The sequence below is a fragment of the Chaetura pelagica genome, unplaced genomic scaffold (assembly GCF_000747805.2).
Source record: "Chaetura pelagica isolate M959 unplaced genomic scaffold, ChaPel_1.0 scaffold2, whole genome shotgun sequence".
NCBI classification, from domain to species: Eukaryota; Metazoa; Chordata; class Aves; order Apodiformes; family Apodidae; genus Chaetura; species Chaetura pelagica.
In genome coordinates, this window is record NW_009952796.1 from 5,656,834 (window position 1) to 5,683,646 (window position 26,813).

At 37.8% G+C, this 26,813-nt stretch overlaps 1 protein-coding gene across 1 annotated transcript; it reads right to left on the reverse strand.

The window, feature by feature from the left end:
* Positions 1 to 275: 275 nt before the first annotated feature.
* On the reverse strand, positions 276 to 26,813 carry TMEM63A (transmembrane protein 63A). The gene is made up of 22 exons (XM_009994777.1): positions 26,622 to 26,813; positions 24,672 to 24,751; positions 23,082 to 23,145; positions 22,613 to 22,650; positions 21,314 to 21,456; positions 19,956 to 20,007; positions 18,730 to 18,838; positions 18,264 to 18,334; positions 17,773 to 17,853; positions 17,048 to 17,171; positions 16,557 to 16,690; positions 14,138 to 14,275; positions 12,128 to 12,281; positions 11,268 to 11,374; positions 9,547 to 9,633; positions 7,651 to 7,713; positions 6,607 to 6,769; positions 5,497 to 5,602; positions 3,433 to 3,600; positions 1,458 to 1,573; positions 1,016 to 1,078; positions 276 to 443 (listed from the first exon to the last, which is right to left on the reverse strand). Exons 1-22 carry the CDS (start codon positions 26,805 to 26,807, stop codon positions 276 to 278), a joined length of 2,415 nt encoding a protein of 804 aa, XP_009993079.1. The 5' UTR covers positions 26,808 to 26,813.

Here is a 26,813-nt window from a genome sequence, read left to right on the forward strand (position 1 = left end):
GGCAAGTGATGAGATAGCCTAAGTTAAGTCCCTGAGGATCAGCATCTCTGTGTTCAACATGTTTTTTTCACAATGTGTGCAGAGAGAGCTGGAAAACAGTCCCAAGGCATCTGCTTCTTAATCTCCAAGCACAGCTGCAGACCATACAGTAAATTACTTCTGCACCTCTTCTGTGGGCAGGATACTTAAAATAAAAGAATACTTAGTAAATTGTGGTGGGGATTAGTTCGCCTAAACCTGGACCAAGTGCTCCACCTTGTGTTAATCCTTGGCATTCAAAGCGAGCCTCTTGATGCCTGCTCAATAATTGCAGGTCCAGCAGAATAGCTTATGACTTCCGCCTGTGCACTACTGTTGTCCATGGTGCCATATGATTGCTGCTCCTTGGGGGTGAGCATTGTCCTTTCTGTAGAATGAGGATGCAAAACTCGGGGCACATACATCTGAAAACACAAGTGTTAAGGATTTTACTAGTCTCTTAAAGTATATGCTAGGATAATTCTCCTAGGGTAATTTTTTCCCCCTTGCTGCTCTTCTTTTCATCCATTTCCCATTCTTCACCATAACACCTACAGCCTTTCCTAACAGAGGCTTCCTGGTGCAACGCTCAGCTGTCCTTGCAGACTGTGGCACAAAGACCTCTAACAGTACCTCAGTCCTACATCTTTCTTTTTAATGACATGGCAGGTAAGACCTTCTGCACATGTCGCAACTTTTGAAGTCCCAAAGCAGTGGTAACTGACAGCCGTCCAGATGTGAGGATCTGTCTGGTATAAGGCCCAGAACACTGCATACAGGGCTGCGGGAAGTAGCATGTCTCAACTACTCCCAAAACATCAGCTGAAGGTACCTCTGGAACACCACCTGGGAACAGTCAAGGAGCCCAACTGCAGAACATTTGCAAAGTCCCATAGTCCACTCAGACTAATATGTCCTACATAAGCTCTTTGGTAAGCATGGTGAGAATTTTTTTCTATGAAACTTAAGAGAATATTAGTAACTCCTAACTTCTTACAGAAGATGCTGGGATGGTTGGTGCATCTGTGTCATTTCCTCTTTCACCTTGCAGGTCTTCAATCTGTAACCAGTCACGTGTGGAGAAAGGAAAAGAGACAATATCAAATTGGTAAGTCAAAACAACATACAGAGATCATAAGTGCCCAAAAACTTGCACAGACAAATCTCCATGCAGTGCTGGTACTCTCTCCTCCAGTCTTCTTGCATACTTCTTCCATATTGCCCTTTCTTCGCAAATGCGGTTCCTGTCAACACAGGCTGCTTGCCACTGTGGAAAGTCTGTCAGTCTCCACTACCAGCCCTCATCTGCCATCTTACCAGAACGAGCCTTTGTGGACAGACGTGGCCAGCAAGAAGGCAGAAACAACCCAACGTGAATAGCTGGTGGTACAGCAAGAACACCGGTAGGTGCCAAAAGGTGTCAGGTATCCATTACTTACCTTATAATTCAGTGGGCTCAGGTACTTGAAACAGCCAAAACAAGTATAAGCCAAGCAAATAACAATTGTGATGTTGACAACTAGGAAGGTAAACATGGTTGTAGGTGCTTTAAAGCCTAGAAAAATATTCAGAAAATATAATATAAAAATATGTAGCAGGGAGAAAAACAAAACAACCAACAGTCAAACCTTTATCTTCCCCATTTTCAGAAACCTCATGATTGGGTTTTGGTTTCTGGTGTTTTTGTCTTCCTTAGAGGACTGAGCATGCTACTGTAAGCCATAAACAGGAGAACCTTGTTACACACAAATCTTGTTGACTGGTAAGAGCTGGTGAGCCAGCTGTTCTCTCAGCTTCCATGAACACCAAAAAAGGTGGTTGCAATACTTGAATGAAAAACAAGACTCAGAGCAGTTCTTCTCATCCTCCCTCAGTGCTCTATTCTGGACCCACTTCTAAAATACTTTCATTAATGATCTGTGAAACTTAACAGAGTTCATTTGTTAAATATGATGATGGCACCAAACTAGACAGCTTGCAAACAACCCAAAGGAAAAAAATAACAAAAATTGCCTTTATGGATTAGATGAACCCACCATCTTTCAAGGAAAAAGCCCAAAAAATAGAATTAGAAGCCTGTAGCACTGCAGCATACAACTGATTATTACAAGTTGGAAAGCAGTCAATAGTGTGATAGTGTCAAAATACAGGAAGAAAAAAAAAAAAAAAAAGGCAAGTTGCTGGTACCCATACAAAGTAATCTGGTTCTACTCAGCCTTCAATTTCAGCAGCCTTGTCTGTGTAGGACACCATGACAAAATACACAAAGAATTGGGAAGAACCAAAGGAAAAGGAACAAGATAAGAAAATGAGTAAACATGAACAAGGCTGAAAGGTGAGTTCTTCAGACACAGAAAGATTTGTTGTTTTTCTGGTTGCAATGACAAGCTCTCAAACAAACATATAGGTAACGCAGCGACATCTGCTCAAACCCAAAATCAGCTTGAAACAATTGTTCAAAGTGCATCCACAGGGAGCTCTCTCTAAAGTCAGATCAGAGTCTGCCAGCAGTATCTTTTTTTACTACTAGTATGCTAGAAAAACACAGTGTAAACATGGGCATTTGTTAGCAGTGATGTGAAATCAGAGAGGAGGACAAAATACAGTTAGATACCAAGGGCCTCCTTCCCAAGAAGGGAAACTTAATTCTTTCCAGTATCACTGGCTGGCATCCTTGTTCCATGCCAAATGCTTCCTCCTATTGCACAGACACAAAGCCATAAGTTACTGCCTACCTTTTGTTAGTACACCACAGCCAATACTAACAATGCCAAGTATTTGCAAGATACAGAACATCCCTATTTTTTAAATAAATTACACACAAAACCTGAGCTTTTAAATTTCAATATGGGGAGAAGCATCACCATCTCACTGCAGTCTTCCATGTAAAGTTTGACAAATGATACAGAACACAAGTCTTTGTAGCATTAGCAAACGTTTTAACAGGTTTTTTTTAAATTATAGATGTACAACAAAGGCAGTAGCCTATTCACCCAGGCAAATTAAACGCTTTCACAGACTACAGAAATGCAGAGACCATCTTACTATAGAAAGAGCATCTAAATATAGATTATTTTTTTTATTTAATGGTTTTTACTGTCTGTCATTCTGCAGTCCAACTGGCCAATTCAATGTTTACAGATTTAGGGAACATATGATCTCCTGTAAAATGAAGACATAAAGCTCCATGCTAACAGTTTTAAGTTAACCTATAAGCCACCTCCATCTGATCCTATGCAAACTTGTGTAAGCTGCAAACGTTGTAGCAGGTTGTTGCCACAGGTAACCACCATGGCTTACAATTTATGGAAGCAAAAAGAAAAACCCACAAAGCCTATGAGGCTGCACATGTAATTTAGGTAAGCTGGCAAGAGAGGCAGGAGCAACTTCTAGGTGGGAAAAAGTAATACTTACCTAGCCGCAAAAATGAGAAAAAATAGAGCCAGAAAAGGCAGAGAATTGGAGCTGCAAGGGCTTGATTCACAGCTGCAAAGTGCATCTTCTTCTCCAGCTTGGCAGGGAGATACGCATAGTAAAGGTTATAACGGTCAACCATGTGCTTAAGGAGTATGTATATTAACCCTGGAAGGGAAAAAAGGACAGCTAAACACTTGATAAAAAGCAGCAACTCTGTGAGATGATCTACACTAACCAAGTCGCTCAAAGTCTAACATACCAATGGTGGATATAGGCCAAATACAAAGGGGGTACAGCTGCATGACAGCAGCCTGCTCCTAAGACTGTCTCCCCCCAAAGCCCAAGATCCCTGGGGTGCCCCCATCCCTCCCCATCTCCACACACTTCTCTGTGGCACCACTGGTGCTCCCAGAGAGAGCCAGAGCTCCCTTCCTAGTGCTGGCACATAAGGCCAAGCCAATAGGGAAGTCTTGGTAACTGCCCCACCACTGTATTGGTAAGGAAGAAAGGTCAAACAGTAGCTCAGGGTCACTCCCTCATCCTTCAATAGTTTCATGACTGGATTTCAAATCAGCTATTTCTTCTCTCAAAAAAAAAAAAAAAAAGCCAGCTACTGCTGCAACAGCTAGGAATTGCAACAGCTCTGGTATGCAGTAGGCTCATTCAGATAAATACAACTGCACACAAAATGAAATGTAAACAAATACCAAGTACATTGTTACCAAAAAATTGGCCACATTCTCCAAAATAATAAGGTTATTGACTGAAACCTGAATAGCATCTACTTTAGCTAATTATATTGTACCTAGCTCTCTAAAATGCTGGATTAGAAAAGGAAAATACTAACTATATAAAATGATTCAGTACCACTTATGCTCTGATAAACAGGTTTCCAGAGTGGAAATATCTGTAGCTGCTGAAATTATTATTTCTACGTAATTCTTACAGTCCAGAATCTCTGTGAACAAAAGATGCAATAAAGTAAGATGTAGATCATGTCACAGTCACTGAAAATGGACAACTGCCCATGGGTTCTAAACAGATCACTAAGTTTCTTGCACACCCATACAGGATTTAATGGCTCGTACAGGAAGAGGAAAGTAGTCAAAAGTCACATATACAGGCAACTTAAGGCAGAAATGTAAAGTTTTGTTCACAGGACAGAGATAAACCAACTGAACAAAGAGAAACATCCTAAAAAAAGGAGGTCTGTGACTCAGAAACCTGGAGACCTTCTCAGGGTCAGTACTGCAGCTCCATTTACACCACAGGGCAGCTGTTCTGCACCTACACGTCCTGAACTCTGAGTTAACTGGTTTTCCAAGCCAGTAAATCCACCACAGTACGGAGCATTTCCTTTTCTGTCAAAAGGCAGCTATGGTGTTCACCAAGGTCATGTCCCAACAAAGTGGTCAGCACATTGTTAGGTCACAACCCTGGGGTTAGAACCACAGAGCCCACAGCTGTCCATAGCTCAGTGAGGACTACAGCTCTTTTACTCATTCAGGATATGGAATTTGAGATAAATGGTTTGCAGTGCAGAAGAGCTGCAGTAGTGAAAAGGATAGATAGCTTTCCAGTCTCTTGCTACTGGATCAACACACTTATTTTTGTGCTTCATTTTACATACTTCAGTCAAACTTTAGGACAAAAGTTCTTTCTCATCTACCTACAGGATTTGGGGATCAGAATGTCTCAAGTCAAGCCTGACCTCAAGAACCCAGAGATAAAAATAATCTCTTCATCCCCAAACCTACCCAAGCTCCTACACTTTACTATTAAAAACAACCACCAAAGCTAATACACTCAAAGTTGAGAAATAAAATAAGCATCTAATAGATATTAAAGATACTTTCAAATATACTTCTAAAGGCAGTAAAAGAGCCAAGTAATTAACCACCTTCTGCTCTGCTTTTCCACAAGTAGGGCAAGAAAGCTGGACCCAAGCCCGAAGTATTAGAAGCATCCCAACTGGAACAAGAAGGCAGAACTGGGCCTTCCAAACCTCCCATATGTCCCCATCTTGCTCACACAGTGCCCACAACTCATCAGAAAACCTACCAAATGGGACAATGATGGGACATGTAATGCTATAGGCCATGATGACAGTGAATACGCATAACATCCAGGCATACATTGCTCCAAATTCATATTCAAATGCTTGTTGCTAGGGAAAAAAAACAACACCAAAATCAAAAACCACAAACTCTCGTGTCATCTATCAGTGTGTCAGGAGCTAAGAATAGATTCACTAAAGCAACAATTCACCTTATTTTATTCTCTTCCTTCAAGAGGTCAGTTATTTCCCTAATAATGTAATTGGAGATATGAAGTATTATCTGTCCTAAGCATCAGTACTTACAGAAAATACACTGCTTCTTTCATAGCCTTAAAGTAATTTCTCAGGGAATCTCTTTTCACGAACAAGAGGCAACTACTTAAAATCATAAGGCAGAAAATAATTGTGCTAAACTCAAAACCCTTATCTCACTGCAAGATTCCACTGAATCTGCAATTTTCCTAGTACTGACTTGCCCAGTAGGGAAAGCTCAAGATATCCAAGGTGTGGTCAGTATTCCCTCTTTTTCATTTTGTGATGATGAAAGAAATATAAATAATTTCAACCAGAGCAAGGAGTAATATGCAACAGTTAAGAAGCTTTTAAAAATTTAGCCCACCCAGCCATAAAAACGGGAAAAAAAAAAAAAAAAAAAAAGAACAGGGACAGCTACATACAGGCTTAAGTTCCCATTGTAACACCTGGAATTTCAAGCTGCAAGACAACACACATCCTCTGGAAGTGAAAGTCCACAATTTAAAATGGAATTAAAAAAACCTGAAGTTTAGATTATAAGAAAAAATCAGAATTATCCTATAAAAATCAAAATAATAAAACTCTGACTTGGAGCTATGAAGAGAACAATGCCTGAAGTTCAGAACCTGGATTTTGAATTTTGTCTGTCTCTGACTTGAATAAATACCTTCCCATTATCTGTGCTGCAGATTAAGGGAATATGAACTTGTCATGGATGAGAGAAAAAAAAAAAAGGCACCAAAAAAAAAAAAAAGAGACAGGAGATGATAGTTAATGGAATGAAGGATGGGGACCTCCCACTGTTTCTGATAAAGACCAATCATTTCATCACCTCTTGCTAAGAAGGGCTCTTATACCTGTTTAATATTTTTCCTTTCTGCTGTGGACTTTGCCATTATCATGCGTATAGTATAAAGGATGAGGCCAGGCAGGCGAAGCAGCTCCATCCCATTGCCAATGAAAGCAGAGGCAATCACATAATTCACAAAGAAAGCTCCCTGGTCAGGCAAAAAAACACATCTGCAAGAAAATACATCAGACACTGACTGGAAAGCAAACAAGCAAATACAGCATATATACAATGCATCCTATTGCCTTTGGTAATTTCTTACCATAAGGATAAACACTGGACACCATGAGTGGCTAGAAGACTTTTAATGTTGTTGAAAAAGAGTACTATGTGGCTATAAATGCAGCAAGTGTACTGTACTCTAAGAGCCTGGTTGTGTTGCAGTTCAGATAAGGTATTCCACTGTTCACAAAAAGATACAGCAGTCTGATGGGTGGCTGATAGCAGATGAGAGCATCCTTGGATGTCTGCAACAGCAACCTGACATAAGACTGCTACAGAGCAATTGTCTCTCCTAGCGTAGTAACTCCTAATTGTCTTCTTGTTACTGATTTTGAAACAGCATTTGGAGACATAACTATGTCCTAATAATTGCATTCTATGCTTTCCCTCCAGCCACAAGAGCTTATAGTAACCAGTATCTGCAAATCTGCAATGCTGGTTTAAAAAAATTCATGTTTCTTAAACTCAAAAGTCAACAGATCTCAGAAAGAGAACTGCTGCCGCTATTTGGTCTCACAGTAATCTTTGGGAAGATCCCCTGTCCATGATATGCAACAATCAATCCTAAGTATATTTTCTGGTTCTCACCTGCAGTATATAATACTGACCTTCCTTGTCTTCTGCAATATTTGTAAGGTTTGGGGAAAATAACTCTTTATTGAATGTTTGCACACATTAGCTAGCAGGAGAAAAGTATAGATTTCTTGATAGTAAAATCATTTGCATTTTCCCCCCTTATTCAGCTCAATATCAGCCCACAGAGTACTATGCCTGAGCAAATTTTAACGCTAACAAGGTTAGTCAACAGCAAAGAGCTGCTAATACTTACTCCAGCCTGACTGCAGAATCAGAGGATTCTCTGTCAAACAGCCAACGGAAAAAAAAATCAAGGCTGAAAGAGAGATGGTTAACGTAATTCAGTCTCCAACAGTTTAGTACTGTTTAAAATTGCATCTCTAACTAGTTTGGATCTGGACAGAGAGAATTTAATCAAATAATCTGAACACCTTCCAGTGCCTAAAGTGGGCCCACACACAGAATAACTGGAGAGATACTTTTTACAAGGGCGGGTAGTGATAGGATGAGGGCAGATTTAACTTAGACATTAGAAAGAAATTCTTCACTGGGAGGGTGGTGACACTGGAACAGGTTGCCCAGGGAAACTGTGGATGCCCGCCCTTGGAAATGTTCAAGGCCAAGTTGGATAGGGCTCTGAGCAACCTGGTCTAGTGGGGGGTGTCCCTGCCCAAGGCAGGGGGATTGGAACTAGATGATCTTCAAGGTCCCTTCCATTCCAACCCAAACCATTCTATGATACTGTGAACACTACTTTAGCTTCATCACTGATAGTCAGAAGTAGGAAAAAAGATGCAGAATTAAATAAAACACAAACACATTTTCAGCAGTATACAGACAGGATACACATGACCCAGTCAGCAAGGGAAATGGTCAAATAGTGTAAAGGTGAAAAGAAAGCAGAGAAAGAAAAGGATAACTATAACTGAAGAAGACAGTTCTCAGGTATGATGCTGAGTATGGGCAGCTTTCAATCAGTCATTGACCTCAGAAGATCTTAAATTCTGTTGCTAAAAGAAAAAACAGACTTTGGAAACTTTAAGGGCTATGAGGTTCTCAGATGAGAGATGAGCACTGAAATATTATATAATTGAAATATACAGCACAATTACAATATAATCATATACACTGGAGGTAGTGGGGATACACCAACTATACTTAAACTAGCAACCAGAAAAAAGTCCTCTCATGCAATACATCACGTGGTTAGACTACAATTGTTTACCTGGTCAGACCAAGGGAGGGCAGAATCAATACCATGAAGATCAAAAATATGTAGACTTTATGCATCATTATTCTGTTCTCTGCAGATCTACCAACATAAAAAGTCACTGAGTAAGAAACTCATATGAAAGACTTCCACACATTAAGGCTTTTGCCCAGAGAATGTCAGCATCCATCAGACTTCCAGCTTCCCCTACCACATCACATTGCTACAAGATACACAACAAACATCTTTGAAATAGTCACTAATGAGGATCACACAGGCTCTAAGTGTCTTCTTGGGCAAAGAAAACACTTCTGAACTGTTTTCCAGAGTCTGGATTAGCATCACTACGGGTCCGCACCACCAGCGAGTGGGGGGTGTCCCTGCCCAAGGCAGGGGGATTGGAACTAGATGATCTTCAAGGTCCCTTCCATTCCAACCCAAACCATTCTATGATACTGTGAACACTACTTTAGCTTCATCACTGATAGTCAGAAGTAGGAAAAAAGATGCAGAATTAAATAAAACACAAACACATTTTCAGCAGTATACAGACAGGATACACATGACCCAGTCAGCAAGGGAAATGGTCAAATAGTGTAAAGGTGAAAAGAAAGCAGAGAAAGAAAAGGATAACTATAACTGAAGAAGACAGTTCTCAGGTATGATGCTGAGTATGGGCAGCTTTCAATCAGTCATTGACCTCAGAAGATCTTAAATTCTGTTGCTAAAAGAAAAAACAGACTTTGGAAACTTTAAGGGCTATGAGGTTCTCAGATGAGAGATGAGCACTGAAATATTATATAATTGAAATATACAGCACAATTACAATATAATCATATACACTGGAGGTAGTGGGGATACACCAACTATACTTAAACTAGCAACCAGAAAAAAGTCCTCTCATGCAATACATCACGTGGTTAGACTACAATTGTTTACCTGGTCAGACCAAGGGAGGGCAGAATCAATACCATGAAGATCAAAAATATGTAGACTTTATGCATCATTATTCTGTTCTCTGCAGATCTACCAACATAAAAAGTCACTGAGTAAGAAACTCATATGAAAGACTTCCACACATTAAGGCTTTTGCCCAGAGAATGTCAGCATCCATCAGACTTCCAGCTTCCCCTACCACATCACATTGCTACAAGATACACAACAAACATCTTTGAAATAGTCACTAATGAGGATCACACAGGCTCTAAGTGTCTTCTTGGGCAAAGAAAACACTTCTGAACTGTTTTCCAGAGTCTGGATTAGCATCACTACGGGTCCGCACCACCAGCGCACCAGGAGGATGTGCAACAAACCACACCTGGTCTTGCATCCAATGATACTGTTTTACAACAGCTTGTAAACAAACAGCTCTTTAAGTGTTAGGCCAAAAGGGATCATGCAGTTTGTAAAAAGGCAACACTGCCAAGAAGCCAGACACTTAAACAAGCGACTCAGCTGTCCTTGCCAAGTGTCAAGTCTTCGGGAACAACATGACACTACTAATGCTATACTCCTACTACAGTAGCAGGAACATCTATCTTATGACACACTGTTGCCAGAAAACTGAGTGCTATAAACAATTCAGACTGTTAAAGGTGGCATCTGATAGGGCATTAAAACCACAGAGGTTTTATTACAGGATCACACAACCCTTGGGCACTGGTGGGACATATCAGTGTAACTATACCAAGGCTTGAAATCTGATCTGTGATCAGCAAGGACTTTAGAAAACTATTTAAACTGATTGAGAAGAGCTCAAAGTTCATATGCCTAGTACAATTACAAAAAAAGTTTATGAAAAGCATACAACTTGAATAAACAGTATATTCTGGACATGATTTTTTATAAGGGACTGGCACAAGAAAAGAAAAAAAAAATTACCTTAAAATACAAGAACAAACAAAAAACAGCTACATGCATTAAGGAAAAAGACTGACTGAAGCCAGGATTCGGTGTGCAGTATCTCTTAACTGACTATAGGCAAACTGGGAGTGAAATCAGGTATGCCAAACCAAGCTGTGCCAAGTTCTCCAAGTTAGATGTTAAGCACAGTGACGTGCTGCTCTGCAGCGCACTGGTTGTACCCGAAACCTTGCATCAACACATCTGCTGGGCCTTGGTCCCATAGGTCTTCTCAGACCACCACTAACAATATCAAACAGCAACTGAGATGTGTCCAAAGAGTTACACAGAGACTATTTTTTTTTTTCCCCACAAAACAACAACAACAAAACTGGATGCCTTTTTTGTAAGTAACATGCCAGTAGTTGGAGCACCTTTATTGAAGTGGGATTCTGGGGTCGTGTGATGTTCTCAGCTTGGAGGGGATCCAGGCCCCCACCTCACATCTTCCCAGAGAACAAACTAGTTATGGGATTAGAGGCACTCTGTATGCTCAGGATTGCCCCGAGTCTGCCTATACATTTTTTTTTTTTTCTGATTATACACCAAGAGGCAGGAGGAGAGAGGGGTGGGAGCACAAGCAAACCATGCATTCAGATTACACTTGCTGTGTCTTGCTTATAACATTAGAAAGGGATGACACATGATAATCCCTGCTATGAGAGGTCTGCAGATTTATAAGCTCCATGAAAGATAAGCACTTTCTCAATTCATTTTATTCAGCTGATAAGGCCAAAACAGGGGAAAATCTTGCTTACTTTGTCCAGTGGGACTCCAGCAAGGTTGAGTAATAGACAATTGTTGGCAGCAAAGCTGAAAAGGACCAGAGCAAGAGTGTCGGGAAAAACTGACTGACGATGGGATTCTAGTGGGAGAAAAAAAAAAAAAAGCATTAGAAACATTGTAATGTAGCTGTGGTAGAACAGAAGCTGCAATATTTTGCTTTTTGTAAATTGTAGCAGGTTGGAGCGTGGAAATTATATTCAGATACAGTCTTAAAATGACTGAATGCTCAACACTGGTGAGCATGACAAATAAACATGAATAGGATTTAGAATTTAATTCCATGAGAGTGAAGGTTCAGAAGTAGCATTTATGTAGTTCACACTGCAGCTTGGGAAACATTTGTAATAAACAGTTTGCATGAGACTTTAGATGCATTCAAACTAGGAGCAGATATATATGCCATCCTGTTCTGAATCCAATAAGCAAAGTAAAACCATGGCATTTTACTCCAGAGCTTAAAATCCTAATTCCTCACTTCCCATCCTAAAATCAAAATACAAGTTGGATTTGTAATTTCATTTCTGGCCAAGGGTTTTTCAATTACAGACTCTAAAATTATGTAAACTTAGAATACAAAATTTTTACTACAAATAAATAAGACCTTTATAATAATATAAAGCTTCAGATTAAATTTCTTCAGCATACTATCACGGCACAAAAGAGGAATAAAGACCTGATTCTGGTATGCTTTTTAATCAGTAGTTAATTTAAAACAATCCTGAGAATTTCAACAGAATTTAGCTTATAAACATTGTTTCATTGTCTTACTATACACCTGTCAGTTTACCTACACCTGATAAACAGCTGCCTCCAAACATCAGATGATACTCACATTAAGGTAGTGAATAGGTTTCGTGACATTGAACTTGTCCATGGTTGAAATTATTATGGAAGGAGTGGTAAGAAAAAATAGCACAATAAAAAGAAGCAAATTAATGCAAGCCCATCTAAACCACCATTTCAGTCCACGCACGGAAAGATTTTTCCTGAAAAAAAAAAAAAAATATATATAAAAAGGACATAAATGCAAGAAGTAATCATTTGCTGTTAAAAAAATACATACTATCTGTCAAGTAACAGGTGGAACTGCTTTTTCTGAACTGAGCTTTCACAGTCTATATGAAGCTATATAAAAAAGCACCACACACGTTCCAGTTGCTATTAGAAATAAAGAAAACTCTGCAACTTTTCTTGAATGATAAAATAAACGGCACTTGCTAAAGAACATATTTAGCCTTCCTAACACCGTGTCTAATGTAGTTATGGTCTGGGATAAAACAATTCCAGTGTTTAATAATATGGAAGTACTAAGCAAAGTTAGAACAAGAAGAGACAGAGATAGAAGAAGATAAACAGAACTTCTGCAAGGAGAATAGCTATTAGAGCCAGCATCTCCCAATAAACTGTGATTTGAAAAAAATAATAAAAAAAACCCCTGTGAATCCCTTCCTGCCATATTAAAACAGCAATCATAGGTTTTAAACAGGTTATTTGAAATGGTTCCCACAAGGACTGCAATGACCTGAACCCCAGCCAAAGCCAAGTATTTAGAACAGACAAAACAGGGATACAGAGGCTCAGGAACATTCCAAATTACAACATTTGTGAACCTAGGTAGTAATCTTGGCAAATCCCTGTGCCTCCTTTTCTTCAATGGGGAGGGGAGAAAAGAAAAAGAACAGGGGAAAAAACCCAAACAACAAAACCCTGCTATCTTCCCGTCTCAAAGATGTTTAGAAAAGCTTTCCAAGTGCTTCAACCCACTGAGTCTCGTCATTTCCTAAAATCCATATGACAGTGCTTGAAAAAAGGAAGAGGAAATGAAGCAGACATGCATGCCAGAAACCCTTAATGAAAAAGGCAGATTAAGCTGACCCTACTGGGCAAGCATTTTGCAAGAGATTTTTAATTCAAGTCTCAAAATAACACAGCTGCAAAAGACACAGCTAACAATCATGGCTGCTTGCTTTATGGTTAAAGATCCAACTGTGGAAGGGTAGTTCTAGATAAAACTTCTCAATTATTAGAAATAGATGGCATCATCACCTTAAAATTATTTTTCTACTAAAATCATGAGGGGAAAAAAGTGTACTTTAAAAAAATTACATACAGGTGCACTACACTAAGTTCTGTATGTTTGTGCCTCACCTGCAGTTTTGGTTTGGGCAATGGAAATGTCACAAGAAGTTCACTGTTATACGGACAGGGGATTATACTGACCCAACCCTAAATTATTTGCAAAGTGATTGCAAAATTTTTAGTCATTTTTAGCCTATAAGCATGACAGAAGTATAGAAACAGTTCAATTCAAAAAGTATCTATTTTCTGACTCTGTCCTGTAAGCAATGGGTAAATTCTGAGGAATTTAGTGGGTCAATAAATGTTAGAAGACAGACAGACCATGGTTCATAGAGCGGATCATGTGGCAACTCTATAAAGCACCCCAAAACCCAAACATATTTGGATAATACTCAGCACTAACACAAAGCTGCTTTCCTCTGATCTCAACAGCAGATACAAACTAACCTCAAAAAATGGAAACACTGGGGCACAGCCATTAATAAACTGGTTTTTTTCCTTATTTATATATATGCATATGTGTGTATATAAAATTTAACAGTAACTGCAGGTACCAGAATTTCAGGGTGACAAAATTCTAGTCAGCCTCTGAGAGGCCTTCCCAAGGTCAATGAAGAACATCAGTAATGGAAGTAAAGATGCAGATCATCCATGCCCAAATGCTACATAAAGTCTTAAAGAAAAATGCACTCAGCCCCCTTTGCCTGTCCCCATTCTAAACCTACATTATCATAAATAAATGGCTCTAAGACAGGCATCTTACCAGCAAATATTCTCAGGATAAGGAGCATATGTAACCTCCCAGTTTGATACGCACAACTCCTTGCTGTAGGATGATGGCTGTGGTTCTCCTTTACACTTAATACTCTGACATTTGCAGGCATTGAAATCCTTAAGGATACTGTAAGGAAGAAAAAAAGGAAGAGTATTTTTCCAAATTTTTACACCTGAAAATGCTATATGTCTCATGAGAAAGACTGTGAATAGTGATACAGGGCTTTTTTGCTTTTAATAACCAGACATCAAAAGTATAATTCAACAAGAATGTAACATATTATGCATGTAATGACCATAATATAAACACTACTACAGGTCTTTGAGATCTGATAAACTTAGGAACAAAAAACAGTCTTGGTTTGAACTGCTTAGTGCAGCAGCACAGAACAACAGCAGTGATTAGTATTTAAGAATAGATTAAAAAATTAAAGCCTGAAAACACTGGAAAAAAAATAAAAATAAAGACAACCAGTTCCCCAAACACCTCCTTACATAAGTACAGTTGTTTTCAAATCAAAGCAGACTAAAGGATTAGTCTGCACTCATTTCATTACATTAGTATAAAAAAAAATTTTGACTTGAGTACCAATTCTCAGAAAAATGTTTACCATGCTAGTACTCCTGCAATTGAAAATACTACCCTCTTCCACCTACTCTTAAAATAATCTCAACACTTAACTTTATCTTCTAGTATTATGAGTTGATTGGCAATCAACGTACTTCAATGAACTGCAGTGCTTATTTCTTCTTGCAGTTTCACATCCATAAAATAAAATTTAAACATGTCCAGAATAAATGCTTCCAAAGATTTCTCAAATCACAATAGACATAATAAGTATATATTCAGAGACAATACTACTGTGTGTGTGTGTTACTGTGCAAAAGAAGTTCCACTCCAGCTAGCTCTAGTACACTAGCATGGTAACAGTATATATTTTATATATACATTCCTGAACACATTTGTTTCTCAGTATGCTCTTAAAATAAAGAAAACAGGGAACCACAACCACAAATCAATAAAAAAAAAAAAAAATAATAACCCCCAAAACCCTGATCTTACCTTACCAGAATTCAGGTACTGAGGTTGAATTGTCAGCATCATGCAGCAGCAAGTGTTTAAGAAAGTTAGCTATATTTTGACAGTTTATTTTTAAGAATACAAACAAAGCAAGCTTTAGCACCAGACATACTACCGAGCACCATCATTAAACAAGCTTCTACAACCACCCAACTTCACAAACCTCAGTCCTGGGCTTCCTGTTTCTCCCATTCTATTTTAAGGGTCTAAAAAAAATTCATAGCAGCATCAGCTTCACATAAAACCTAATCTAATTTTCCAGAGAATAGAGTTCACTGCATCAATTCCAAGCTCCCACAAACTACAATCTTTTCAAGTTCTACATACTTCAACTCAGAGATGCCTGCAGTGCAGCTCAGAACACATGCCCAAGAGGAGACTATCCCATCAAAATTTTATTTGACAAATCAGTAGCTAGAGAAGGAACTTCAGTGCTTATTTCTTCTTGCAGTTTCACATCCATAAAGATGGTGTGCAACATCACAACAATAGGAGGGAGGCAGATCTCACCGTATATTCACTACTCAGAGAACAGCAAGCAAAACTTTCTTCAGCATTTCAAATTCTTGCAAGGAATTCAATACCCTGGACTTCATGGGGGAAAAAAAAGCCTGAAAGACTGGCTCTCTAACATGTCTTGAAGATCAAAGGAATGCAGAAAATTTAAATCAGAGAGGTTATGAAGAATTTAAAAAGCACAATGTGTTATTTTTGTAATACAAATATTATCCTGCTTCCCTTCACCCACTTGATGTTAGTAAAAACGCTCATCTCACGAGGTACCAATGTAAAATAATAGGCTACATGCATTGATTCTCTACAAATGACTGAGTAAAAAGCGATGAATAATTTCTGATATTAGGCCTACACATACTTCTAACAACAGGTAAGAAAGATACATAATGTCTACATCATTGACTTCACTTTGCTGATAACTGAACAGCAGTGTAATCTGCACTCACTGTGATATTTAGGTAATTGGACAATTCGCACAGTAGAAAACAGAGAAATTAGCAACTCATTCAAAAGCAAATTAGTCTGGCTTACTATTAACTTTCACTGATAGACTGGATCCCACACAGAATAGAAAGGCTCCTTATTCCAATAATCGTTCACGCCCACTTAGTCCTTTAGATATTTCCTTAGCTCAAAGCACATAGACTAAATGCATGCTTACTGGAAAACTTACCAGAAAACAAAACAGACCAAATCCACGGGATGGTGAAGGAGAAGAAAGGAAGAAGAACCAACATAAGCAAACAAGCGACACAAACAGATTAGTTGTACTACTGTAGTTAAAAGAGAACAAACAAGACAGCAGACTTACTAGGTTGCCATGGACTTCTCTTGAAATGTTACAAATGCCATTCCCAGTGGGTTGTTATGAACAGCTTGTTCCTCTTTTAAATATTCTTCCATCAGTTCATTTCTAACTTTGGTGTAATAATCTACAGCATCCTCCTGTCAGGAAATTGATGACTGTTACATCCAAGTTTCAGATGGCTGATATCTTGATTAAAATACAGCTTACAAAACCAGTCTTTTCTTCCTCATACTACTTCCACAAATTACAATTCATCATTGCAATGCAAAGACAAATAAATAGGAAGTTTTCCATGTACTTCAATTTTTACACTAAGAATTAAATTTTTAAAGTTTTGAGGAATTTTCTGTGAAGTGCAAGAACATGAAGGATGAGTTATCTGCAATAAATTAGTAAAGAATTTTCTGAAGTTAAACAAGATGTCACACAGGAGGTATTCTCTGTTCTACTAACAATCTAGCTAGCCATGACTACAAATGAACACAATGTCTTACCCTTTCACATCCTCTCATTTCACAACAACAGAATTGACCACATGGCTTAGGGTTGATTTGGACCCGCTTGCCATACTTCTGATGCAGGTGTTCATAATAAGTCAGGCTTTTTTCTGCCTGTTTTCTGCATGGAAAAACACATGGATGAAAATTTTGCAAAAAAACCCAAACAAACAGTATCAATATCAATCTTAAGAAGAATTGTTATGTCGACAACTGATAACAAACTAATCAGTCACCATAGATATTCAAATATAATGTTTTGGCTACTTAGTAGAATTTTTTAAGGTCTCTAACAGCATTACACAGTCTGCACTCATAGTGAAGTTCCAGGAAAAAAACAACAATGGTACAGTTTTGAAAGAAACACCTTTTTGTAACCAGCACCTTTGGCCAAAGAAGCAGGGTTCCAGAGTTATTAATTCAACAGCTTGGTATTCTACTTTGCACTCCCTGAAAATCATTCAATAGATACATACATTAAAAAATCAACAAGTGAAATCTATCTTATGCAACCCAAAATGTATCACACCTACAAGAAACAGGCTGAACCTCACAACTCACCTTAAAAGACAGCTGAATCAAACCTAACTCCACGCCAGTACTTTAAGAGCAGAATTAATTTCTAGTATGTGCTAGCCTCATACTACTAGTATATGTTGATTAAGAACTGGCAAAGTATTCACAAAATGAGCTAAATTTGGATAGATTACAAAAACAAGTACCTTTTTTTGAAGAGATAAATAAGCTTGGCTACATCATAGCACAGCTGGACCTCCAGCACTGTGCAGGTTGGGTAGGCAGCACTGAAAAGGACACAGTACATAAGAACAGAGAGTACACTGAAGAAACTTGTTTCAAAGAACACCACTGATGTCTAATTGACATCTAAATCACTTATTTTTGAATGACTTACAGAGAGGCAGTTGCTAAAAGTTCCTTTATTATGAGATGCAGCATTATTCCCAAGTAAATGCCATGTGGGAGCATGAATGGAAAGTGGGGATACACAGCCACTTTCTTAGATTTGTAATTTTAAGATCAGCTAACTAACTGTATTGTAACAGTCTTTTCTCAATTCTGCCCATGGCATAAGATATGTTTTTACAAGACATATACTATAATATGAACTTTAAACAGTACTGAAGTCAACATTTCTGCTTGGACAATTTTAAATCTCCAGTTCCTAATGATACTACTCAAGTACCAAACTTGCCTGAAATGGCCTTGTATTGTCTCTTCTTTTGCATTTTTTGGAAGACCAGTTACAAACAACGTGCACTTAACCTGCAAGAGAAAACGCAATTCAAATTTTGAGAAACCACATCAAGAAAGAAAAAAGAATATGAGGAAGGCAGTGATGCGGCACAAGTCGGTGTGTTGTAAATGGGGAAAAAAGGTAGGAATTTTTGCTTTTGATGGGAGCTACATCTATTCAATACAGCACCATGTTGACCTTTTATATTGGTAATAAGTTACAATAGGATTTCACAAAATCCCTCCCCAACTCCCTTCTCTCCATCCATTTTCACAATTCACTGAGCTTTCCTTTCAGTTAATTCCTTCACACTTATTTCACATTCTAGAAAGCAAGAGGCATCTTAGAAATATACTTTTTTTTTAGCATTATCCACCTGAAAACATGCTGTCTGTTTTTTTTTTACCCCAATGCAGAAACTTACTGTGTTTTCTTCTTTATATGTGACATACTTCATGTGATGTTTCATGAAGACAACAGTGAGAATCAAGTAAACAACAGCAAAAACCGTGTGCAGCCAAAGAAGATTATTACTGTCAGACAAAATATTATGAATATGAGAAACACAAAGAACTAATTGTCCAACCGATACAAGCAACCATCAAAATGGTAAGCACATCAGAACCTCTCATTGAACACAAAACAAGAAAAAGGGTAGTTACTGGAGGTCAGTCATGCCTATTCAGATGCCTTGGGCTGTCATTAGTGTTACTTGCTTATCGTAACATTCTATGGGTAACAGACCTACAAAGAAAAGAGATATTCTACAACACAGACATTTTTAGGCAGCATTTGCCTTGAGCCTTCTTATTCAGATGTCCGTGCTGTATGCCAAAATGTTTTTTGTTGTCCTCATTACTTACTGTACTGAATGCATAACTGAACTCTACTTGAACACATCCTTATTCAAAATGGAAACAGCCTAATACAAGGAGTTAATACTGCTTCTCTGATACCCTCTTCCTCAAAGCTTACAGAAGTTCTGTTCAGTGAATAGTTCTTCAGGTTTTTGAAGAGCATTAATAATCAGAACGTAAAATATAGACGCCTATTTTACATATTAAAAATAATAATAATAATAAAAAACAATTAAGAGATAATCCCCACTAGCTAGTAGGACTCATAACATGGGTTAAAAAACACTGCATTGCCAGAAACTCTATTCGACATAGTAGCAAGTAATAAAACAGAAAAATTGTACAGCTTTGTAACTCAACTATTTTACAGTTTTTAAAACACAGAAGTAATTTTAATCATAATCTAGGATGGGAGAAATATACACACACACACATATGATGTAAGAGAATTTAAAACATCCAAGCTACACATTCTAGTAAAGCTGTCAGCTTTCCTTCTGAAGTATGGTTTATTTTAATGTTGAAATTTCTGAAAAGAATATCACTAGATGTGCAGTCATTAGCTAAAGAGAAATGTGGTGAGAGAAGAGCTGAAAGTAGAAGTTAAGTCTCCAGATTTCTTTTCGGCACCATAACTGCATAGCCTGAAGCAGAATGTATCCCAGTTTCAGATGATAAAGCATGAATAAATAATTCCTACCCCACGAGCCATGCTGCAGTATCAATTCATGCATTTAGAGACTATGGCAGGAAACAGACATAAGCATAAAAGTATTCTGCAAGATTCACTTACCCAATTTGTAAGTTCACTATAGTTGTTCTTCCAAAACTATAGGGATCTTTATCTAAGAAGAACAAAACACAGGTAGCATAACCAACAGAGGCAACATTCACAAGCAAACTATCAGAAACTCACTTTTTATTCTGTTTTTTTAAAATGTTGATATCTTTCTTTCAATGCTGTTAAAAATATTTAGACACAGGTAGGAATAAGCTGAAGACAAAAACTAGGCCACACTACTAAGGAAAATTGAATAGAATAAATTACAGGAACAAAGATCAGCAGGGCCAGTACACAAAATAAGAAGCATTTGTTATGGCACAAGAACAAGCAAAATGAAACAGAGCAGCTGAGAGCTCCTGAGAAAACCAAACAAATTGCTTTTTTTGCATCCTCATTCACTGTTGATCATTTTGGTGAATAACTCCGTAAACAGGATCTTGACAAGACAGATAAAAATACCTGATACAAATCCAGGTATAAAATGGCTATAAGTGCTTAGTATAAAATATGGAAGAATGCTTAAACAGAGTTTAAGAGAGTTTTGTCCCACAACATTCTCACTAGCAACCTGAATGGCAGACTAGAGGGCACATTTAGTGTATTTCTGAGTGGGAGTTAATAATGGAAAGAGGTAGGTGTAATACTGGCAGACATGATGAGGACTAGACTGTGAGAAACATGAAATAATTTTTTGCCTAGTCAGCTCAAAGTCTTAATGAGAATATTTGTCCGGCTTTGAGCCACAAACTGAGACAGAAGGGAACAAAAGGAGACAGCCTAGCTAGATTTAAAAATAAAACAAAACAAACAAATGAATTTATGATCAGCCAAATGGAAAAAAAATTCTCATTAATGACGAAATTAGCTGGTCTGGTGTATCAAAAAGAGGAAAATGCACAGATGAACAATAATCCTCAAGCAGCTAAAAGGATATTGCAAAGAGGAAAATAATAATTTATTCTTTCCAGTGATCTTAAATTGCTGCAAAAGAGATCAGACCAGACACTAGAAAAAGATTTCTCAGCTGTGAAGACAGTTGCCATTGGCAATCAACACTGATACAAATAATAAAGAGTGTCTAGACAAACACCAGTTAAGAGGGCATAGGTCAAGTTAATCCTGCCTTGAGACTTCTAGGTCTAGCTGTCTGTGTCTGCCTGTAGTCTGCCATCTTGCTTCTGACAACAGTCTTTGCCAGATGTTTAAAGAACTCTCTACTCTTATATAAATTTCACACAAAACGACACACACATCAGACTAGGGGAAGAGGAGGAACCTCACAAAGTTTACCAAAATTCTAAGAATTATATAATCTTTCGTGGTGATACAAAACTAAATTCTTCTCAGAATGCAAAATAAATTTTTACCAAGTAGATCCCCAGATAGGTTGACAGGCAATATGACACACACAGACAAAATGCTGACAGCAATCAACAAACAGATGATGTGACGCTGGAAGGCAAGATAATGTATGGCATCTTCACCACATCTCTCATGGATCTCATCATCGCTGCAAAACAGACAGAAAAGCACATGGTCAGTCTACTTAATATCCTTGGGGCTTTGGGGGGTGGTTTTTTGAATATGCACTAATTCCTCAGTCTACCCAATGACACCTCTATCAGTCCCTACCTGCTTTCAACACAGTTTTGTTCTTTTATGCATAAATTTAAGATCCGAAAGTATATTTTTTTCTCTTGTGCAGTACCAACATACAAAAATTAACATGAAGGAATTTAAGATGGAAACAAGCAATCTAAAAAGCAAACATATACCCAAGGTTCTTTTTTCTGAACATAAGAGGACAAAGTCATCTTGCTGTGACCTCATGCTTTACGACAGTCAGAAGTTGTTAAGCCTTACTCTAAAACTTCAAGATCACACTGTGACAGTGTTCGCTCATCTCTGTAAAGTCTCCCCATGAGGAAAATTACAACAGAATCACCTTATTCTTATGACATCAAATTAAGATATTGGAATGAACTCTCATATATATCCATTGTCAGCAGGACAGATCATTCAAATATGACTTCTTGGAAAAGGAAGAAACTGAACTAGCAAAAATGTAGAAAGACAGACTCTCACCTGGCACTTTGTTTCAACGTACCCAAGGCAGAAATTGAGTTTTAAAACTCGTTATTTACTAAGCCCCAAAAGATAAAAAGAACAAACATCTTGCATCTAACGCTTAGTTTCTAGAAAACAGTGGGATGGGCTTTTCCTAATTAGTCAGCTTCAGCTTCAACTAAATCACCAGTTTTCCATAGAAATCCCTCCAGGTAAACCCTGTTTCCTGCCTGGGGCCTTACTAGCTTCAAACACGGGAATGCTCACACAGTACTCTTTGACGGGTAAAAGCCTAGGGCCTAGTTATTAGCTCAGAATTCACATAACTGCCATAGATTCACACACTGTCCCAAAACCAGGAAGTCCCTGGGCCACCAAAAGAAAGATGACTGTATCCTGAAGTAGTATCCCCATAAGCTGATCTTGTTTCCGTATTCTTTTTCAACCCCACCAGAGGCATTTGTATCACTGTTTGTATTAAATTCTACCTACTCAAGGAAAAAAGATATATATTTGTGAATGCAAATCCCTTTTTTAATTAAAAAAAAAAAAAAGAGCAAAGCAAAACACAGCTCTCTATTTCTATTTAATATACTTACTGCATCCGAAAAGCAGCTGTCATCCAAGAACAAAACCCCTATAAAAAAGAAAGCTGATATATGAAAATAGTCTGCAATCTGTACAATCAAGATAAACGTTTATTTTAAATCAATCTCTTAGCTAAAAAAAGCTAGCAGTTTTTTGCTCTGAAATAATTTAGAAACAAAGAAAAATACCTCACTCTACATATTTTTTACAAGGTACTTTATCTGTCTGTTTTCAGAGGGTAGTTAAGGGTTTTTTTAATTACTTGCATGTTTATTGTTTGGGCTTCTTAAATTTATATATGTCCAAATGTATGTTCTATTCTATAAAAACAAAATAAACAATGCATATCTATTTTTTGCATAAAGATGGTCTTCCAGTTTTAATTACTGGTTCATTGGGCCAGGTGGAATGGCAAATAAAAACAGATTCCATTTAATAGTTTACATTAAAAAGAAAAAATAAAAACTTGAGAATACTTACCCTATCATATTCAAGATCTTCAGGTATTGATGAAGATGTTGACAATCGGTTGTATCTTGACTCACTAAAATATATTAAACAATGTTTTTAAGTATCTTTAATAACAGATGCTGGAATTTCACAGAATTACTTCAACTATAACAACTCTGATGTAAGTAAGGGAAGCAGTACAAAACCACTTTTTCACTTATGAAAGCTGTGCCTTTCACCTTGTAGCATATGCTCAATTGCAGAAACTTATGCTCTGTGTCATGTTGAATATGTGAGCTTCTGAGCGAGAGCACTTAACTATGCTAGAAAGAGAACAATGTTATATTTGGGTATTAAACCACAGTCATATAAGAGACTGCAATGCAGGTTTGGAGGCCTAGTGAGTATCAGAGTTGCAAGGTAGCTTCCTGTTCAGATATTCCACATTAGAATATAACCCCTCTTCCCCTCCATCTCTCTTCCTTCATCCTACAGCCACTACCCAGAATTTCTCCTCACAATGAAATCCCTCACCTGCAGGACCACCTCCTCGCACATACTCAGTCCTGTAGCAAGTTTAGAAACATGTAGAGACTCTGTAGCCCTTAATCACAGAAAAGTACCTGTTTTAACTGTGTTGCTAAAAAGAAGTGTTGCAACAGCCATGTGCTGACAATTACAGGACAATAGATGTAAAACTGGGGAGCATTTATAGGTGTATGAATCATAATTTTTACCTAGCTGGCTCAGGTCACAATCCAACAGGGACAAAAAGATAGGCTTCTCAGCATCTGACTGCTCAAGAAGCTGTTTGTCCCATGAAGACTTCTACAGCCCACATGGAAGCCTATACCAGAGCTTCATTCTTGCTGCCTGAGCTATGCTGCCTCAGTTACCAATTTTTTATTTTATTTTTCCTTTTTTACCATCCACTTTTCAAAATTTTGCATGGATTACACCTAAAAATACACTTTGAGTCCTTTGCTGTTGCTTAGTTGTAAGTTTACCTCAACTTAGTTACACCAAGAAGAGGCTTGCTGTTACAGATTACCCATGTAATAAATAGACAACTACCTTTTAAACATCCCAAGACATCAATATTAAAAAAATATATATAATAAAAAGTTAGAAGCTCAATTGTAGTATTACTACAAAGCACTGAAAAATTTCAAAAACTTGCAATGATTTTACTTTTAAATCCTTCCAAAATACTATAGCACAGGCTGCATAGAAAGCTCTGGGAAGACACTGGGTTGCGCCCAGATAAACAAAATGTTTAAACATCCTTCTCTTGCAGAAAGACACTGTAAACATCAGCCTGTAGGTAAGCAACATGTCAGCAGACAAGCAGCTTATATTCTTACCTCCACTACCTTAACCCAGAACTGTAGCATGAAACTTGTGACAGTGACAAACACAACTTTATTGCTGAAACTGCAAAGAGTAATCCTGCAAGTGGGACATATTTCACACAAAGAGGATGTTTTTAACAAATACATGCATGTTATTGCAAGCCTATTTAACTGATACAAATTAACTTAATTTAAGCCCTAATATTTACCTACTTTTACATTCCCTTACTGCTTGCAACAAATCAGTCTGATTTCATATCTTTTTTACCTTTCAACTTCTGATACCAGAGCAACACGACCATAGTCCCAGAATCTCTTTCTTATAATGGAAAACAGTAATATCAAAATCTAGAAAATAAAAACAGAGAAATCTGAATGTTTATTTTTCTACTTCCATAGTACTTCTTAGATGCACAGAAACTCCCCAAAAATGCTGTTCTAGCTCCTAAACCAACTGACATATTATAATCAAACGAAATGCTACCGATGCTACAAACCAACCTGTTTGGGACCACAGCAGCAGAACACCTGCCTTCCTGTGCCAGCTTAAAAAGCACAAGAACTGGATGCAAAAGTACATCTGAACTGCAAGCCTATTAAGGCTTGTGACAGGAAAAGTAGCAAGCAGTACTTCAGAGAAAGTCAAAATTATAAACACACTTTCACTATTATTCACTACTTAATAACCAGAACTACAATGGATGACTTGCAATTTTATTTCTAAAATTTTTTTAAGCATTGATATCAACAGGCTGTATGGGGCTCAACTATTTTCTCAAGTATAAGAATTTTTATCCTCAGTAAAAGTAATATATTATTATTACAGCTCGTAAAGTCCAGAAACATAATTGATCTCTGCAATATATTTATCTCCCCTTCTATTTTCACTTTTTGAAAGAGACTAAGAACACTGGAAAAAAAAGTCTTAAACACTATGCATTTCATAAATGCCTTTTTTTTTTGCCTTTTTTTTTTTTTAAGAAACAAGTTGTTCTGTTCGAAGCAATGAAGAAGTAACAAGACCTGTTTTCTATGTATATGTAGCATACACCCTCACCTCTTAGCCCCTCCTTCATCCCATACCTGTTTGGCTAGAAAGTGGCGCTAGTGATGTAACTTACAATGATCTATGCAAATACTGACTGGCCAATCAGGATACATGTGATACATGTCAAGATTACACTGCTAATTTCCACATTTCATAAGTAGGTTTAATTCATTTTAAGAGCCTTCCTTCCAACAGGGAATATTAATTTAGAACTTCCTCCTTCATCTGGCCATTCAACTTCATGCAAGCAGGAAAGTTCTCCAGACTCTATGACAACCTCGGCTGAGATTGGCTAACATATTCTATGGTTATTAGGAGGAACTGCCAGACAAAACTGGTAAGAGAAAGCAAAACACAAAACTCACTTTCTTAGGAAACTAGCCTAGAAAGAATAATCATAAACGCATCAACTGACAATTACTAAAAGGATTTGCAGTAAACACATTATGAACATAGGAATGCAGGAACTGCTAAATGAATTGCAAAAACTGAATTAATTGCTTGAAAAAGCAAGAAGCCTTCTACATTGCAGTAAATACCATACATCCTCATAAAATGGATTTATGGTAGCATGCTGCATACACTGTATCAACAGTAGAGAATGCCCCTACACAACTTTTAGGAACATCCTCTATGTTCTTACCAGCTCAGACCGTACACAAGTAGCTTTAATTTTCTCTACAGTAGCTTTCAGGAACTCAAGAACTATGTGATCCCTGAAGTCTCATTTTACCATCAGAAACCTCACTTATCTGGCCAATTTCAGATCTACAGCTCTTTTACTGGTGGCTAAAAACTGGTTAGATCAAACATGCAGAAATAAACTTAAGTTTTATTGAAGTCTAAGGCCTCTAGATCAGCTCCAGTTTTGGAGTCTAATCCCATTTTTTTTGAGCAACTAATCCCACTGCAAAGCCCACCATGACTCCACATACAGGCCCTGCAATGCTGCACATCCAACACACAGTGACACTTTTACCCCACATGTATGGTAACTTCTATCAATAATTGAAAAGCATTTTTATGTTCCTAGGATGGCCTTAAGATATTTCTTATTCTAAATATTCTCAAAAACAAATCCCTACCTGATAAATAAAGATAATTCTGAACAATCTAACCTTTGGGAACACCACAATGATTTTCAAAACAAGAAAGAAAAAGTGGGCTTACAAAAAAGCAGGTTACATCAAGCAGCAGGACAGTTGGGATTCCACCAAAAGTTACTCCTTGGAGCACTGTGCTGCCACGGGCAGTGCTGTAGCAGTACGTCTCATTTGTTGAGTTGAAAGGCACACCTCTATTCCAGGAGTAGACTAGATGAGAATGTCCAAAACCCAGAAAAAAGAAAGGGTTCATTTTGTC